General features: G+C 41.4%; 1 protein-coding gene across 2 annotated transcripts in view; it reads right to left on the bottom strand.

Annotated features, from left to right (window-relative positions):
* Positions 1–17,542, bottom strand: part of SLIT3 (slit guidance ligand 3) — a 487,770-nt gene that overhangs the window by 125,890 nt on the left and 344,338 nt on the right. For both annotated transcript variants that reach the window (XM_059483464.1, XM_059483463.1), the window contains 2 exons: positions 10,652–10,795; positions 7,300–7,463 (listed from right to left, as the gene is read on the bottom strand). In XM_059483464.1, the coding sequence (XP_059339447.1) occupies positions 7,300–7,463; positions 10,652–10,795 (308 nt within the window). The remainder of the gene's footprint in view (positions 1–7,299; positions 7,464–10,651; positions 10,796–17,542) is intronic.

Raw genomic sequence — 17,542 nt, 5'->3', positions numbered from 1 at the left:
CAGGGTGCACCACCTCAGGGGAGCAGCAGTCTCAGAACAGTCAGATGAAATATTTGCTGTCCAGCTGCAGCACCAACACCCTTGCACTGGTTTTAGCTGATGAGCTCTGTTCATGGCAGCACCTCCTCAGTTATTTTCTGTATCCCACTCAAGTGACACCACACACACACAAAGTGCTGCCTTGGCACCCCTGGTGTGGCTCAGCTTAACCTCAGCACGTGGAATTGCAATGTCAGAGGAGAGCAAACGTTGTCCCAGTGTAATTTCTGAGGTTAGCAGAGCAATAAATCACTCAGCTTTCTGACATGGGTAATTGTCACAGACACATTTTATGAAAAATCCTTTCCTTAGGATTTTTTCTCCTGAGAAGCTGCCAGGCCTCAGAAATGAAATGTAAACAATGGTTATCTGCTGCTGTGGAATGCAACAGGTGCATCTGTGAGTGGTCTTGTGTGGTTGTTTCTAATTAATGGCCAGTCACAGTCAGCTGGCTCGGACTCTCTGGTCAGTCACAAGGTTTTATTACCATTCCATTTTCCTCTCTACTCCTTGCTAGCCTTCTGATGAAATCCTTTTCTCTATTCTGTTAGCATAGTCTTAGTATATAATTTTCTTTTAATATAATATATATCATAAAATATTAAATCAGCCTTCTGAAACATGGTCTCTTCCTTCATCCTGAGACCTCTGTGAACACCATCACAATTAATTAAGAGGACAATTCAGATCTCAAGGGAGGAATCTGCACAGCCCTGCACTCTGCCTACATGGGGAATCCAGGATAACTGTGATATTTGGATGCCTGTGGATGCATCTGTGACTCAAGAGTCATCTTCCCTATTCCCAGTGCCTTTACTGTAATTGCAAATAAGGGTGGTGGGTAACAAAGCTGTTCAGGTATTTTGCTTTTTTGAAGACTACTTCAACTCAAAAATAAAATGAGGCAGAGCCTAAAATAAACTTCCTAACTGAAACACGTCAATTTAATTTCTTATTAGGAACCATACTCCCTGCCAAACAGAACCACCTGGTTTATGTTAAGCTTTTGCTTCCTTGAGTGAAATGCTTTCCATTCTTTCCCCCACTGCAGAGCCAGAACCCCCCACCATTGTGTTCTGCACAGGCTAAGGGAGGCTCAGAGTAACTGACACAAACTTTAACACAAAGATCTGAACTGCTGTCAAAGATGTGCAGAAAAGAGAAGGATTTAACCAGTATCCAGGACAGTTAAATTAATTTAACAACAGCAACACTCCCACAGCACAAGGGAACCCAGCTCCATTACTGTTAGTCATAGCAGTTGGATTGTGTTCTCTAATGACTTCAGCTTCAGGAAGAATTCATGCAAACCAAAGCCCAAATACACTCAGTTTCAGTGGGCCATGAAAAATTCAAATTCCTAATTACAAATTCAGTGCAGCATTTAATCTGCAGGTGATTTACTGGTGTTAAACAACCTTCCATTCAGATAAGAATAATTCTTATGCACCACAAACATATCCTCAGTTTTGATATATTCAGAGGGTTTCTGAAGGTAGTTCTGGAGAGTCTTTGTGTCTTTTAGGGAGAAAAAAAGGGGTTCAACACACAGAATTTAACTGAATAAAACCAAAACATACAAAACATACAAACATACAAAACATACAAAAAACCCCCAAACTAAACCAAACCAAACCACAGAGAAATCTGAATGCAGTTTCTCCAATCATAACCAGTGTTTTCTATCCCTTTCCCTCACAGCAGGGCAAACCCATGGTGAGAAAAGTACTGGAGCTCTCATCTGAGCTCATCTCAGATGAGATTTCCCCCAAATATGAGCAATTCTGGAGCATCCAGAGCAAACCCAGAGGCTCTCAGGGCTTGGACCTTGCTCAGGAGCTGCTGGGGGATCATCACATCCCCAAAAATCATCTCCCTGCAGCACTGCAACAAGGCAGTGGAGCAGGTGGAGACCTGTGCTTGCCATCAAACAGAAAATACTGAGGGCAGGAGCATGAGCCCGTGGTCTGTAAATGACTATTTGCTTATTAAAAATGAAAGGAATTTGCAAAGTTGTCATCAGAGTGATTGGCAAATTATGGGAACAACTGCAGAGTGTTTCAATCAGATAAATTATGTAAGATCTGGGCTAAATTCACCTGCCTTTCATGACTTTTAAACACTGGTTGAGGAATAGCAAGCCACTGCAGCTTCCAGTTTGAGAGCTCAAAAATCTGAAATAGTGTTTACACACCACTAAGAGCAGAGAAGAGGGTAACCCAAGGAGTCCAAGGGACACAAAATGTGGGAACGGCCACAGACAAAAAGCCCTGACATGCAGCCTGTGCTCCCCTGACTCCATCCAGGGCAGTTCTGTGCTTCTAAATGTGCAACAATGCAGAGAAGAGAGGAAGAAATTTGAGGTGATTACAAGAAACAGCAAGTCTGTTCCAAAGGAGACAGGTAACCTGAGGAAGTTGAGTGTGTATGAAGACAGAGACTGGAAAAGAACATAAAGAACATAAAGAGCATAAAGAATTAGGAGAAAAGCTGCAATTAGTGAGAAGAGGTTTTATCAAATGCCTTAAAAATTATGAGTGAACAAAAAGCAGCTACGTTTCCATGCAATAATTGTGAATAACATGAGAGAAATAACACTAGCCCTAAATATGCCATTTTTGGACCCAAATGTACCCAAAAAAGGCTGCCTTTGCTTTGGGTTGGGTTAACAAGAAGTAGTGTCCAGAAAGGAGAGAATAATGCTGGCAGATGGTTCGTTTTCCTCCTCCTGCTCTCCCCTGTCCTTTTGATTGTATGGCACTGTCTGGAACTGAAGGAACTAATTAAAGGCAGTTAGACACAATGTATGCAGGAGGAAGCAATAAGACAGGCTCACTTCAGAGTATTTCCAAGAGCAATCTTCTTGATAAAAGTCTTATTTCTAAGAATTAGAAGATAAAGAGCTTTTGTGATGTGATGTTTGTAGAAACACATTGCTTTGATCATTATCAGAGATAGTTTGTGTCAGTACAGCAGGTGGAACTTTCATCGCTTTTGAAATGCACAATATACTGAAAAATGCAAACATATCACAGGGAGAAATAGATATACAGCTGAATGCAAAGGCAATTCTTTCCAAAAGCTATTTCATACACAGTGTCACACAGCAATCAAGGAACCTGCCAAGTCTTGAAGTGACAATAAGATACCACAGAGACAACACAATCTGCTCATGGATTCATTTCCCTTACTCCTAAAGCCCAGAAAACAAAACTGCTCTGTAGTGAACTGAATCAAATGCTTCTGGGCAGGATATTTGTGCTGATCTTTTCCACCCTTTTTCATATTAAGAATAGGAGCCTCCAGTGACCTCAGGCTGCCAAGCACCATTGGATCCTTAGGTGGTCAGAGTGGGCAGATGTAGCCAAAAAGAAAATGATCATTAGAATTTCACTAATGCCACTAAAAATGACAGTATTTCCCTTTTCTAAACAGAAGAGAGAGAGAATTAGACACAGCCTGTACTTATGATTTCTCTTTCAAGAAAACATCTCAGATTTTTTAGTCTCAGATTGTACAGCTGTGGGGACAGTTGGGCAAGGGGGAGATTTGTTATTGTTGTGGTGCACTGCATCAAATGGAAAGCTAAAAATCAGAGAAAATAGTATCTATTGCAATCTGAAGTTTAAACATATTTGATGGCATATTCAAAAGCTTTGCCTGTCTCACAGCCCTGGGCAAAAATATGTCCTGTTCCCTGCTGTTCCTTCATTTCATGCTATAATGCTTCCAATTCTCCTTTTAGAAAGAATTATGTACATTATCTACCTGTTGCACAGAAGCTCCTTCCTATGGCCACTCATAACCTTTGCAGATGTTGCTCCATTGTCATCGGTAAAAGCTCGAGTCATTGGGTTCTGTGGGGAAATAGCATCTGGCAAAAGTGCCTCAATTGAAAGAACTGGTCAACTGAGAAAAGAAGGTTCAGGCTGGATGCTATTGAACAGGATGGTGGGGACCTGCAATGAAAACTGAAGGAAAGAGTGTGCAGAAGGAAGTTTTGTAGATGTGTCTTCACCGTTTCATTTAATTATCAAATACAGTTCTACTTAGCCCATCTGCTTCTGTGTCCTCTTGACATTTCCTTCTTGATGCTCCTCTGCCACTTCAGACTGATGAAACTTCAAACACCTCAGCTTTTCTCCCCTGTTACTGCTAACCACTCCTCTCTTTTGTTCTTAGAGAAAAAGCACTTCCCTTTCTTCCCTTAATTTACTGAACAGACACTTTTTTTTTCTCATAAAAGGTCCTTTCTGACAGTCCCTTTCATGATCACAGAATCATGGAATGGTTTGGGTTGGAAGGGACCTTAAAGCTCATCCAGTCCCACCCCTGCCATGGCAGGGACACCTTCCACCATCCCAGGCTGCTCCAAGCCCTGTCCAGCCTGGCCTGGGCACTGCCAGGGATGGGGCAGCCACAGCTGCTCTGGGCACCCTGTGCCAGGGCCTGCCCACCCTCACAGGGAAGAATTTCTCCCCAGTATCTAATCCAAATCAACCATCTTACAGTTTAAAGCCATTCCCCTTTTCTTGTCACTACGTGCCCTTGTCAAAAGGAATGTGGAAGACACACAGACCACTTCAGGACAACCTCAGAATTTTATGACTTTCAAACTGTCCTTCCCATGATATCAAAGCATTAAGCTCTCCTAGGCTTAACTACTCCTGGGTGTGATCCTGACACTGCCTGAGCACTACCTCTGCCTCCACAGAGCCCAAACTTTGTGTGCATGCTCATCTCTTCTCAAATGTCAAAGACTGTGTGAGGATAAAATCCCTCAAATTTCTTCCTTAACCAGCCCCTCATATTCCCTGTGTTTTCCCTTTGAAAAAAACAACTTTCTGACATTGACATGTACTAGATATATTACACAAACTACATGAAAATAGAAGGATCCTGAAAAAAGAACCCTTTGAGAAAGAGATGCACATTTACAAAAGAATTTAAAATGAAATTTTTTTTTCTCATACACTGAGCAGGAGATGTAAAAACTAGAACAGAGAATTCCAAAGACAGTGAGGACACGGACAAGTTACTAAGCCTTGCCATCCCAGTGGGATTGTGTCATCCCTGGATGACACAAAGCTCTGCCCAATGCTCTAAAAGAAGATTCATACCTCATGGACATTTCTGCAGAGAGACGTGCTGGGTTAGATCCTGGGATGAAACACATTCCTCAAAATGAAAACATGGAAAATTCCTGCTAAATGCCAAGCCTGGAGCAGCCATGATTCAAAGGGACAAGTTGAGCAGAGCAGGTGCCAAGGATGTCTGTTCCCTGGATTGATTTACAAGCTAAGATTTTCTAAACCATTAGATGTTCCCTGTCTCATGTGAGCAGACAGCAAGTCGAGTTCAATGCATCTCATCACCATCTGGAAACTCTACAGGCAAAGATCTCTTCTCTACTGAGCTTTTGAACAGCATTAGTTTTCATGCAGCTGAAATCTTTGTTCTGAAGCTGCTCAATCCCTGCTCTCCTCCTTCATAAGTCAGGTTTATGCTTCTTCCATGTGGTTTTGATATAGATGTAGAGCTGGAGACCCAGGGAAAAACAGCCTAATGCCTCAAGGAAAGGACCCCCACGATAAGAACTCACACAAAATATTATTCTCAGCATCACCAGGCACTGAGTTCTGCACTTCTTAGCTATGACCTCTCCTAAATGGTGTCAGCTGGTGTTTGCCTTCTCCAATCTCCTGTACCTTTGTTCAAAGCATGCATGCACACACATAACATTAATTCCTCTAGCCCATTAATAAAAGCAGAAGAAAATAATAATGGCAAATTGGGTACAGGTTTATACAGATCTGTTTCTGCAGGCTTTCCTGCCTAAGTTATATTTATGCATTTTCATTTCCAGTTTATTTAAATATGAATATTACTGGCTAATTACATTGTTACTATGATGGACACAATCCAAAAACCTAGATAAAATATGTCATAATTTCAGGCCTGATTATAAATGTTGTGGCTTCAGTCACAAGGGATTGAAGACCTTAACAAGCCTGCCCAAGAGAAGCTGACTGCAAATGAAGTTATCTTTATTTTCTCTCCCCCATAAAGGGAAGGTTTAGCTTGGCATGTTGCTCACAGTGATGCACAAAGCACAACGGCTTGTTTTGGGCTGCTGCCACTCAGCTTCATGCTGCATCCCCATCTAGAGCCATTCATCTTGTACCACCAGGAACACAATTAATCATGTTGCTTTTCAGAGGAAAAAAAAGAAAAATCATAGTAATTTTCATAGAAAACACCGCAAGGTACTCCATCAATAACAGTCATTTTTCTCCTCAGTACACACTAATAGATTTGCTTACTGAAACCTGCTTGTCTTTACAGTACACAAAAATGCAGTAATCCAAAATAGATATAACCAATATAACCAGTAGGAAAAACACATGAAGAAGCCGTCATTGCTTAGTTGAGCTGTGTAAGACAAGAAATATCCTTTTACTTACAGCTGAACCATAAATAAAGAACAGATAGGATTAAGAAAAAGCTGTTTATGTTATTTTGGAAGTTAATTTCATGTGGAAACATTTTTCTATTCCATTTAAAACACAAAAACTTTTCCTAAATTTTCATGCACCTTTTGAGTCAAAGCTTGCTGAAACCAAAAATCTTACCAAATTTGATGGCAATTTTACTGTAGTTAGTGAGTGTTACTTATGGATGTAAGGAAAATGAATGTATGAAAGCACGTGCATCAATGCCCTTCCCTCATCCCAGATTCACTCCCATCCCAGCTCAGAAATGCTCATTGCCACTTGTACAAAAACCTCTCATACTGTTCTTGTACTGTTCTCAGCCTTTCAGGTGTGGGAACTAAACTTGAGCTCAGCTCTCATTAGGTCAGTAAGAGCTCTGCTTGCATACAACTGACAACCCTGTCAAAATATAACATTTCCCACATGAATTCATATATATTTTCATTGTTTTGCTTAAATATTTAATAATTTAGTATCTTTTTATGAATATACGTCACAAGCTTTTATCTTTTTTTTGTTTTTTAGGAGAAGACAGCTATAGACTCCTTTTTTATTCTTTTCTTTTCCTTTTTTTTTTTTTTTTTTTAATCCATAAGGTAATTGCCTTTCTGTCGAACTAACCGAATTTGCCCAAATTCAATTTCCAAAGCCGCTCGCTGATATCCATTAGAGCAAACGCTGTGGGGCAGATTGGATTAGCGGGCTCTCTGGGCCCACTCCTCCCCGCGCGGGGAGCGCAGCAGAGCCCGGATAAATGAATTATTACCTGAGCAGCGGAACTTCTTGCTCTTGATCTGGCTGATGCGTTTGTTGGCAAGGCGACGGGGATTGCTGCAGCGCGCGCCGCTCGTCTCGATGGGATTGTCCTGCAGGTAATCAGCCAGCCACTTCAGATGGCAGTCGCACACAAATGGGTTCTGAGCTAAATGGCTGCGAGAAGGATGGCATGTTTAATCACCACTGACCTGTGACACCCTGCTCCTGCATTGGGGTTCTCTTTTTTTTTTTTTGTTTTTTGTTTTTTGTTTTTTTTTCTCCACCGAAGCTGAAGAGTGGAGTAATTGAATTGGCTCCTGGAAAAAGAAACCACCCCAGGCCTGGCAGAAGCTGCATAGGGCCACACATGAATGGGAGATTTCATCTGCAGCAAGTCCTCCACAGAAGAAACAAAAATTAAGACAGCAAAGCTCCCTTTAAGGGACACAGACCTGTCCCTCAAATGGGAGAATTCCATGAGCCCTCACACTTTCAGCAAGTCCTCCACAGAGGAAACAAAAATTAAGATAGCAAAGCCCTCTTTAAGGGACACAGACCTGTCTACCAAATGGGAGAAATCTGTGAGTGCTCCCTTCTGCAGCAAATCCTCCATAGAGGAAACAAAAATTAAGATAGCAAAGCCCCCTTTAAAGGACACAGACCTGTCTACCAATTGGAAGAATTCTGTGAGCTCTCACATCTTCAGCAAGTCCTCCTTGCAGAGGAAACAAAAATTAAGATAGCAAAGCCCCCTTTGAGGGACACAGACCTACCACTGTCTCCCAAATGGGAGAATTCTGTGAGCGCTCATATCTGCAACAAGTCCTCCACAGAAGAAACAAAAATTAAGGCAGTAAAGCTCTCTTTAAAAGACACAGACTTGTCTCCCAAATGGGAGAATTCCTTGAGTGCTCACACCTTAAGCAAGTCCTCCACAGAGGAAACAAAAATTAAGACAGCAAAACCCCCTTTAAAGGACACAGACTTGCTGCTGTCTCCCAAATGGGAGAATTCCTTGAGCACACACATCTGCAGCAAGTCCTCCACAGAAGAAACAAAAATTAAGACAGCAAAGAACCCTTTAAGGGACACAGAACTGCTGCTGTCTTGCAGGTCCCACTGTTTCTCCTGAGAGCTTGACAAGGGCTGCCTCTTGAAATAAATGCACCTTACCTGAAGATCATTTTGTATACTGGTTTAAAAGATATTTGATCAGCAAGCTCAAAAATATGAATTAGTAAAGCACCTTGGATCTTTGGGCAAAGGCATTTTGTATCCTGGTTGAAAAGATATTTGATCAGCAAGCTCAAAAATACGAATTAGTAAAGCAGCACCTTGGATCTTTGGGCAAAGGCAGGGCCAGAATCTTTTCACAAGAGTGAAATTAATATTTGCACATACTCATAATTTCTAACAGTACTTCCTTCATATGTATTTTTTCCTGAAGCAAAAGGTTTTAATTTAAAGACTGAAATGTTTAGGCAAGGTACAACTGCACTCTATCCTTCACCAAAATTTGCTCAACTTGTTCCCTATGAAATTGAAATAGGTATCATAGCATTGATTTTAACTGGGCATTTAGGCTTTGGTAACAGAAATCTGCTGGAGCATCTCAGAGAGAGTGTGTTTTTCTGCCGCTGCTCTGATTTATTTTGCTTGACAAAGCTGAGCAGTGCATCAGAAGAGTTTGCCAGGGCTTTCCCAGAGCCAGGCTCTAATCTCAGCTCAGCTAACTTGCATCAGTCCCTCTGACCTCCAAGGGAGCAGGACTCAGCTCTCCAATAACTGCAAAGACAGGTTAAGAAAAGACAGATGTTTCAATTTGGTTTGGACAGAGGTATAAAGTTATAGCCTGACAAGAACTCTCTCCCTCTGTTGCTGTTTTCCACTTGTAGAAACTCCTTTTCTGTTTGCAGTTATATTTATGAACTGCCACTGAACAAAATACATGTAAAATGCAACAGGGCAGTGGCTGTTCAGGACTGGGAAGGGAGAGCCCACAGAGCAGAAAGGGCCTGAAGAAACTCAAGATTCCTCTTGCAGTAGAGCCATTCCTGCTGTGAAATGTCCAAAGAACCACATAGAGACAGAATTTGGGGCTGGTTTTGCTGCTCTAGAAAAACACAGTAGATGGCAATCACTTGGAGTATTAAAAATGGGAAAATGAATCAAAACCTTGTGACAAAGTCTCAGTGTGAAGCAACAAGGCCATTCTAAGCAAGGGCCACCAGGAAAACCCTATGGAAACCAATGGGAGATGTTCACACCTTAGGGCTATAAACATTACAAAAGCCTGTTGATTAACCTGACAAACCTTACATACCTCTGTGAAAGAACCCTCTCTGTGGCCCCAGCTCGTGTGTGAACACACACAGCAAGCTGCAGCAGCAGAAACCATGGTGGAGCTGCTGGGGTGCTGTACATGACTATTCCAATAATGGTTTGCAGCAATACATACTGGCCAAATATCTGTTGGAAATTCAGGTTATGTTTGTGGCTGCCTGAGGACATGACAGAAACTCTGCTGCAAGAAATCATTGCTGTCAGTTCATTTGTATATCATTTAAAACATTTCTACAACTAATTCAGCCAATGCATTCCCAGTATTAAAATATATACATGTGCATTTACATACAAAAATTGCAGTACTATAGGGTGTGTGTGCACAGATACTGCAGTATGTATATATATACATATATATATATATATATATATACACACTCATTGATATTTTAATACTGGAATATCAGGCTGCCAACTCCAGCTCTGAAGGAGTACTATTTACCTTATTATCTTATTACTCACAGCTTTAGGATGAGACCTTCTTCTACAAAATATTGAATCATTTCTGAATTTTCGCTTCTGGTGCCTATTCTAATGCCTCCAAATTCAAAACAGTTTAGTGGATTTTCTTAATGGATCAAATAATACAACATATCATTCCCCTTAAGTGGGATGTCAGCTGAAATGTGGTTACAGAAGTCACGAACTGCACAGCAGGACTCAGACCCAGGCAGGAGAGATGCCAAATCATTGGCTCATTAAAAACTGCTAGGCAATGATCCTAATAGAAAGTGCTGTTCATATCTCATCCAGAGTCAAATGCACACATTATCTCCCCAACAAACAGCCTGAGCTTCACAGAGCCCTGACATTTCTGTCACTAAGGGCAGGCTGTGTCGATCCTGCCCTCGCTGAACTGATGCAACACTTCTTCTTCTTGCTCCTTGTCTCTCAGTGAGGAAAGGAGGGGCTGCTACATGGATGTCTCTTCCAAATTGTCTAAACGTCAGATGAAAAGACAGGCAACATTTTGGTGGGGAAGGAGAGAGCTGTCATTTGTGCTCTGGCTGCATACTCACAGAGTCTGGATCGATCGCAGAGGTGCAAAGAGCCCCTTGCTGATGGTCTGCAGTTTGTTGTCATAAAGAGATAACAGTTTGAGATTATGCAGACCTTGGAACGTGTTCACCCTCAGGCAGTTGATCTTGTTGGCATTGAGAAGCCTGGAAACAGAGAAAAGGTTTAGAATTCATTAATCTTGTAATAATCGAATAAAGATAGACTGGACTTCGGGGTTAAATCTAAAAAAAAAAAAATAATTAACCTAAACATCAAAGCTAAATCACATGGAAAAGTTTAATTTGCCTGTTACATTTCAAAGGTGAAAAACTCACAGTGGACAAGAGTGCTCTCATAGCTGGAGGATATAGAGACATATAACAGTGCTAGCCATCTTAAAATACTTAAAAGCTGGGGGGCTTGGGGGGTTTTATGCCTAGCCTTGTCCCAATTGACTAAAAATTGGGAAATTTTGAAACTCAAAATTCTACACAAATATTTAAGGAAGCCTTCAGTTTAATATACACAGGAATAAAAATTACTCCCCACCTTGCAATTCCATGCACACACAGCCCACAAGGAGAAGAACCCTTATTTTTCAATTTTCTCTACCAGCAGCTGTCTTAAGTCTAACTGAAATTCTGGGAGCTTAAAATCTTTTGATAAGAAGTGTAGGGTTAATTTGATAAGGGAAGATTAAAATGATGTTTCTGCAGAGAGGCAGAAAGAGGGAAGCATAAGGTCAGGGCTAAAACTTAAAAAGGAAAACTCAGTTCACACCCAAGGACAGCCAGGCAGGGGCCCAGGCTGCCACAGGAGCTGTGCCCTCAGTCCCTGTCCTTGGAGGTTTTCAAAGTGACACCAAATAAACCCTGAGCAACCAGCCCTGACCTGGTAAGGTGGCTCTGCTTTAAGCAAGGGCTCCCCAGACCATTGCCAAGTGATCACTCAAGGTCCCCTCCAGCCTCTACTGTCCCACAATTCTATAAATTCCAGTCACACCAGAGTCCTGTGCAGTTGTGGAAAGCAGCACAAAGGCAATTTAAATACTATTTTTTAAAAAAACATTTATTTTACATATAAAACAATAAATTTTACAATTTTTATTTATATGTTTTTTTAAAAAGAACATATATTTTACTGCACAGCAACCAGGTGGTGGGACTAATCAGTTCAGCAAGAAAACCTTGGACAGTACTTGTGCAAGTTTTCTTAGCTCATCCATGCAGAGTTCTGCCCCACGCCATAAGTATATAGAAACCCAACAACAAGCTGCATCTCCTGCTGAGACAATCAAACACAAGAACACTTAATTTGTCACTGTCATCTGCATAGGTGGTATCCTGCACTTAGAAGGGAAATAGGCAGGAAATTACCTATTTACTTAGCAAAGCCAAAATCCACATCTTTTTACTACTACCAAGAACTGCTGAGAAAAATGGTAAACTGCAAACAGTATATGTTGTTAACTCAGTTCTCTGAGCTCAAAATTCTTCTCTTGTCAATGAATTTAAAGGAGTAAATATTGCATCGATGTGGTTCTCTGTGAGGCAGCACACTAATGCAAAACCAGAAGACAAATAGGCAAAGAGGAAAATATATCCTCTATTCCTCAGCAAGCAAATGCATAATTTTAAGGACACCTCTAACAGCAGCACAGGGAGTTCCATTCTCAACAAACTGCACACACACCACTAAAGACAAGGGGGCAGTCACTCAGGAAGAAATACAAGCTTGCTAGCTGCATGTGATGCTGTTCTTTTCTCCAAAAAGTAATTCAGAAGATGCTTCCTCTGCCTTTACACTCCTGAAACCTCTGGAGCATCACAAGCTCATTACAGTTCTCTGCTCCCACTGTTGTTTTGGCAGAGCCATTGCTGCAGCCCAAAGTGACAGTGTTTGTGACACTCAGGCAGCCTTGGGCAGCATGGGGAGCTCCAGGAGAGCAGGAACGCTTTGGAATGAGAGGGCTCCAAAGGAAAACTCCCCTCCCCAGCCTACAGGAAAGTCAGTATCAATTTACCTAATTTCCTCCTTTACATGTTGTGGAAAATGAAGTTTGACATTAGTTAAGAGAAAATCCCATAGAAGGCAACAATGGATAAATGAGGTTACATTTTTGCATGAACTAATAGCTAAAACAATTTTATGAAATCATAAGCAGCACTAGTATGACCCCTCTGGAATCTGTATTTCCATGACACCTAATCCACACTCCTGCTGGCTCCCCCAAAAGTAAGAGGGTAATTTTCCCATTGGGCCACAGGAACAGCTCCTCCTCCTTCACTCCAGCAGCAAATGCCATCTCCTGCTGCTGCTGCTTCTGACAGCCCTTTGTAAACCAGAGCAGAGCAACCTCCTCCTCCCAGATCTCACACATCATGCATTTCTCTTTCCAGCTCACAGAGAATCTTCTCCATAAAGAATGGCTTAGCAAGGCAGTGGGATGCAGAACCAGGTACTGAATTTTGAACAATATCCCTGAACATGCTCTTAGGCATTAAAATCCTTTGGTTTCTATCCCCTGTCCTTTTGCACTGGTGCCATCTCAATTTTAGGGAATGCACACCTGCTTGGTTTGGCCGTTCCTGTCCCATGACAAAAGTCATCATCTAACTCACAGTAAGTAGGAGGGAAACGACCCAGGAACAAAACTGAAAACAAGTATGTACTTCCATTTATTTTGCTAGGTGTTAATTTTTTCCCCACTATTACAGTTATGGTTTATGTTGCAAGAAGTACTTGTAACAAGGTATAAGGCAAAAATGAAAGCAATCTCAGCAAGAAGAGAATTTACAACTGAACTACAATTGTATTTCCACGTGTGGGTAACCAGGATGTCTTCTTGGGGTGCCTCAGAAGGGCACAGCAGAGCTGCTCTGGGCAGATGCTGCTCAATCCTCTGCAAAGATCAGGCACAAAGTCTACATTACTGATCCATCCCTCTGAGAAAACCCTCTGAGCAAAACTGACCTGAACTGCAGTGAATACACTAAATCCAGATCCACTCTCCCATTACTTTCAACGAAACATGAATAAACCCCATGCTGGAAAATAGAATTTACAAAGTGACGAAGTTCCTGGCATGAGTTTTTGATGACTATGTTCATGGTGATATAATCTGTGATGTTTATTTAGAGCCAAACACTGAAAATGAGAGCAATGATCCTCTACACAGCCACAAGTACAGAGGAACACGCTCTTCTTCAAGCACCAGAGTAATCTGGAGCAGAAAAGTGCATGTGCAGACTGTTTAGAAGTGGGAATTCAGGCCCTAAACAGCTTTTCTGAGGTGCCAACACCTATTCTGTGTATCACAGACAGTCTGCTCAGCAGGAATACAGGTGTGGCCATAGGAGGTGGATGGTGAGATACATCAGGGACTTATTTCTGCTCAGAATCAGTGAGAAACTGAGGATGCAGAATACATAATCCCTAAACATTTTCCCGTCCGACTTACTGTGACTTAGATAATGACTTTTGGCCAGAATCATTCAGGTTCATATTCCCTTCAAAATTCCCAGTTATTTTAAAATATCTGCTGTGAATATTCTCCCCTATAAATCTCAGTCCTTTATTTAATCTTTCTTCATTATCCCAGCTCCACTAATGGCATCTAATTTTTAATTAAGTATACCAGGCAGGCCTCACATGGAGTTAAAAGTGGTTTTAAGAGGTTTTTTAAACTAACACAAAGGCAGATGAGAAAAGCATATTCCAGGAAGCAGAATCTTCCTTGAACACTGAACCAGGCCATAAAACATACACTAAGGGCTCCTTTATTGGACTTACACCAAGAGAAGGAACAACATTAAAAGTGGAGCTCTATTTTAGCAGGAATTACCCAGTATTTATTTTTGCAGCAATTCATGGTGAAAGTAAATTCCACTAATTCTCCTATTTTGTTATCAGCTTGATTGGATGAGATTTACACACGGCCTCCAGATGTGGGGCACCATTGAAAAGGAGGTTAAATATTCAAGCAGAAATAAAAAACCACCTGCTACCCAGAGGGATGATGGGTTATTAACTCAACTCTCCATTTTCATCCCTCTGGATATGTAAAAAACATGAAGAAACCTCTCACAAGCCGTGGACCACCACAGATTGAGGGAGAATGGTTAAAAACCTTGTGGTTTGCACACCATTGGAACAACGAGCTGAGCAGAGCACTATTGCAATTCCATGAACCCATTTCCTGAAAAAAGTGGATTTGTCCACACACATTGAAATAATAACGTGTTTCAGCTAAGCCCTTGAAATGAATGTGCACTGAATTGGCTCTGTAATTGTATCAGCTGCTCATAAGCACCATCTGCATAATTAAGATGGTCCCATAATTGAATTATATGCCCAAGCACAGCTTCAAGTGATTAACATTTAAATAACATTCTGAACTCCAAACCCAAAATGACTGAAAAAATTGTTTTTTAAGAGCAAATGGGAATGTTTATATGGCTTTTACCCTCAGCCATGTTTGCATTTTTATCTCAGTGAGGTCAAGTAATCAAACTATCAGGAAATAACCACAAAACTGGGAGAATCAGCAGCAGCCTGACAACCTTACACGTGCCAGAGACTGCAGGCTGGCCTCTGGTGCTCCAGGACAGAGCAGGAATCATCCTAAATACTAAAGGAAAGTGTCAGGGAGAAAAGCTGCACCAAGACACTGAAAAAGCTTCTCTTCCTTTTTCACCAGCTTTGTGTTTTGACAGCAACGACAACACGATGAGAATGAAAATGTTTGGCATCCCATGAACTGGCTGGCACATCCCACATGCCAGACTCCACTGGGGAAAATGAGAATTCACCAGAAAAAAAAGATGTAAGAGGCACAGGAGACTTGTAAGGGAGAGGAGAACTGGGTAACAGTTTTGCCTGGCTAACAGCAGAATACAAATTGAACAGGCATGACCTTTATAGAATATCAGTAGTTGCAGGCTTCACCTACATTCAGAGGCACTACAAGGCAGCAAGGAAAGAATTCTCAGCAGAAAGCTTTCCTTAGAATATATAATATCTGTTACAAGAATTAAAAAAAAAAAAATTAGCATGAATTCTTCAGAATTTTCTCTTGAAATTTATAGGGAATCAAGTGTTAAACTTGGTTTAACACAATTTTTTACAGGAGAACAGCTGAAGTGTCACTACAGCAATATCTAGTCAAGCACTTGGTCATCCCAGCAGCCAATGAAAAGCAACATCTACAGACAGAATTGTGTGTGCCCCTGCCTAGTTATTGGCAAAATAATTATATTAAGTTTCAGGAACATTTTAAGATAGCCTGGACTGTCAGGGAGCATTTTGATTGTCTCTCACTGTGTCAAGATATTTAAACATCTACTGAAAGTTACATTTGCTAATGTGATGACTGACCACTGAAGAGCCTGTCAGTGCTTCAGTTGATAATAACCAGCATGAAATCATCATCATGCTTGCTTTGCCGGCTTCAAGTGCTTCTCCATGTTCAGGAAACTGGATGATGGTGATGACAAATTTATTCACAGTAAATTAAAATGGAAAAGTCACAAGCTGATAATGAGTCAAGAAGGAAGTGCAGGGCACAGTCTGACAGTGTTGTTTTGGTGGGAATTTAGAATAGGATTTCAGAAATTCCTTTTCTGATCCAAAAATCTCCAGCTCTGGTTGAACACCACAAAACAACCCTGTGGTACTTCTGTTACTACCTGGAGGATTATAAACACGTGTTGTCACAGCACCCAGACTTGTGCTGTTTGAAATTCAACAGTGTCCAACTTCTGCCTGCAGAAAGCAAGATCACAGCTGGTTTGAGACAACCACATGATAATTCAGATGCACAATGGAGCAAACACATTTTCCCAGCTTTCAGGGCTGGGTTTGTGTGCAATAACAGTGAGGAGAGCTGCTCAGAGCACCAGAGGCTGCTGCTCACACTGGCACAGGGATGAGCAGTGCTTTGGGAGCCTGCATGCAGCCAGGCCACACCAGCGACACAGGAAAGGCAGATGCTGCTGCTGCACTCTGTCATTAGTGCTTGACTGTAATTGCATTTCTGAGTCTGGCAGATGCTGCTCCCTCACTTTTAACAGTGGCTATTGAGTTTAGCAACATTATCACAATAGCAACCTAAATGCAGAAATCTGAAGGAAAAACAAGCTTGAGGCAAATGGCTGGAAAGCAATTCTAAAGCTATTAAACAGGTCTGTGCAGAGAGCATTCTGTGCTGGACTGGAAGGATGAGGGTGGCAGGGTCTCTATGCTGTAGCCAGAAATATTCTGAGTAATCAAGAGAAAAGCTCATATGCCATTTTGTTAAGAATTTAGATTCACAGATCCCAGAAATTACATAGGTTGCATAGAACCTCCAGGTCATCTGGTCTGAAACCCACTCAAAGCATGACTCATTCATGCACAGTTAATGCATTTCACCAGATCACAGGCTAATTCAGAATTCCAGGAAGCTCCAGTGGTTGCTTGTCCTGATAGGCTGCCAAAAGAGGATGAGCTACAAGGTCAGATTGGGTTTCATCCAGTCTGGATAAAGTCTGGTCTTTTAAACCTTGTAGGGACAGAGGATGCACAGCTTTTTGGGCAGCCTACTCCAAATGCCTGACATCATTGTGAGAATGTTTTCCCCTTACATCAGTCACAAGGGCTCTTTTTTTTACTGCCTGTTGTCTATTCTCCATGGGAAAAAATTAGGAACTCCACAGAATAAGATTTTATACATCACTTAAAGCCCAGATCACTATGGGGAAGAGAAGAGTCTAGGGGGCTATTAAAGACTTGTAAATGGAAAACTGCACTTTCTTTATTCTGACATTTCTGTACTGTTTACATAGCTGGTTAATATATTTATGTATACAACAGTGCAATGTATACAATGCTAAATATTGGAATTGATGTACGTTCTGTTGTTTTTAAATACT

Source organism: Ammospiza nelsoni, chromosome 16 (genome assembly GCF_027579445.1).
Source record: "Ammospiza nelsoni isolate bAmmNel1 chromosome 16, bAmmNel1.pri, whole genome shotgun sequence".
Lineage (NCBI taxonomy): Eukaryota > Metazoa > Chordata > Aves > Passeriformes > Passerellidae > Ammospiza > Ammospiza nelsoni.
This window is presented reverse-complemented; position numbering and strand designations above follow the sequence as displayed.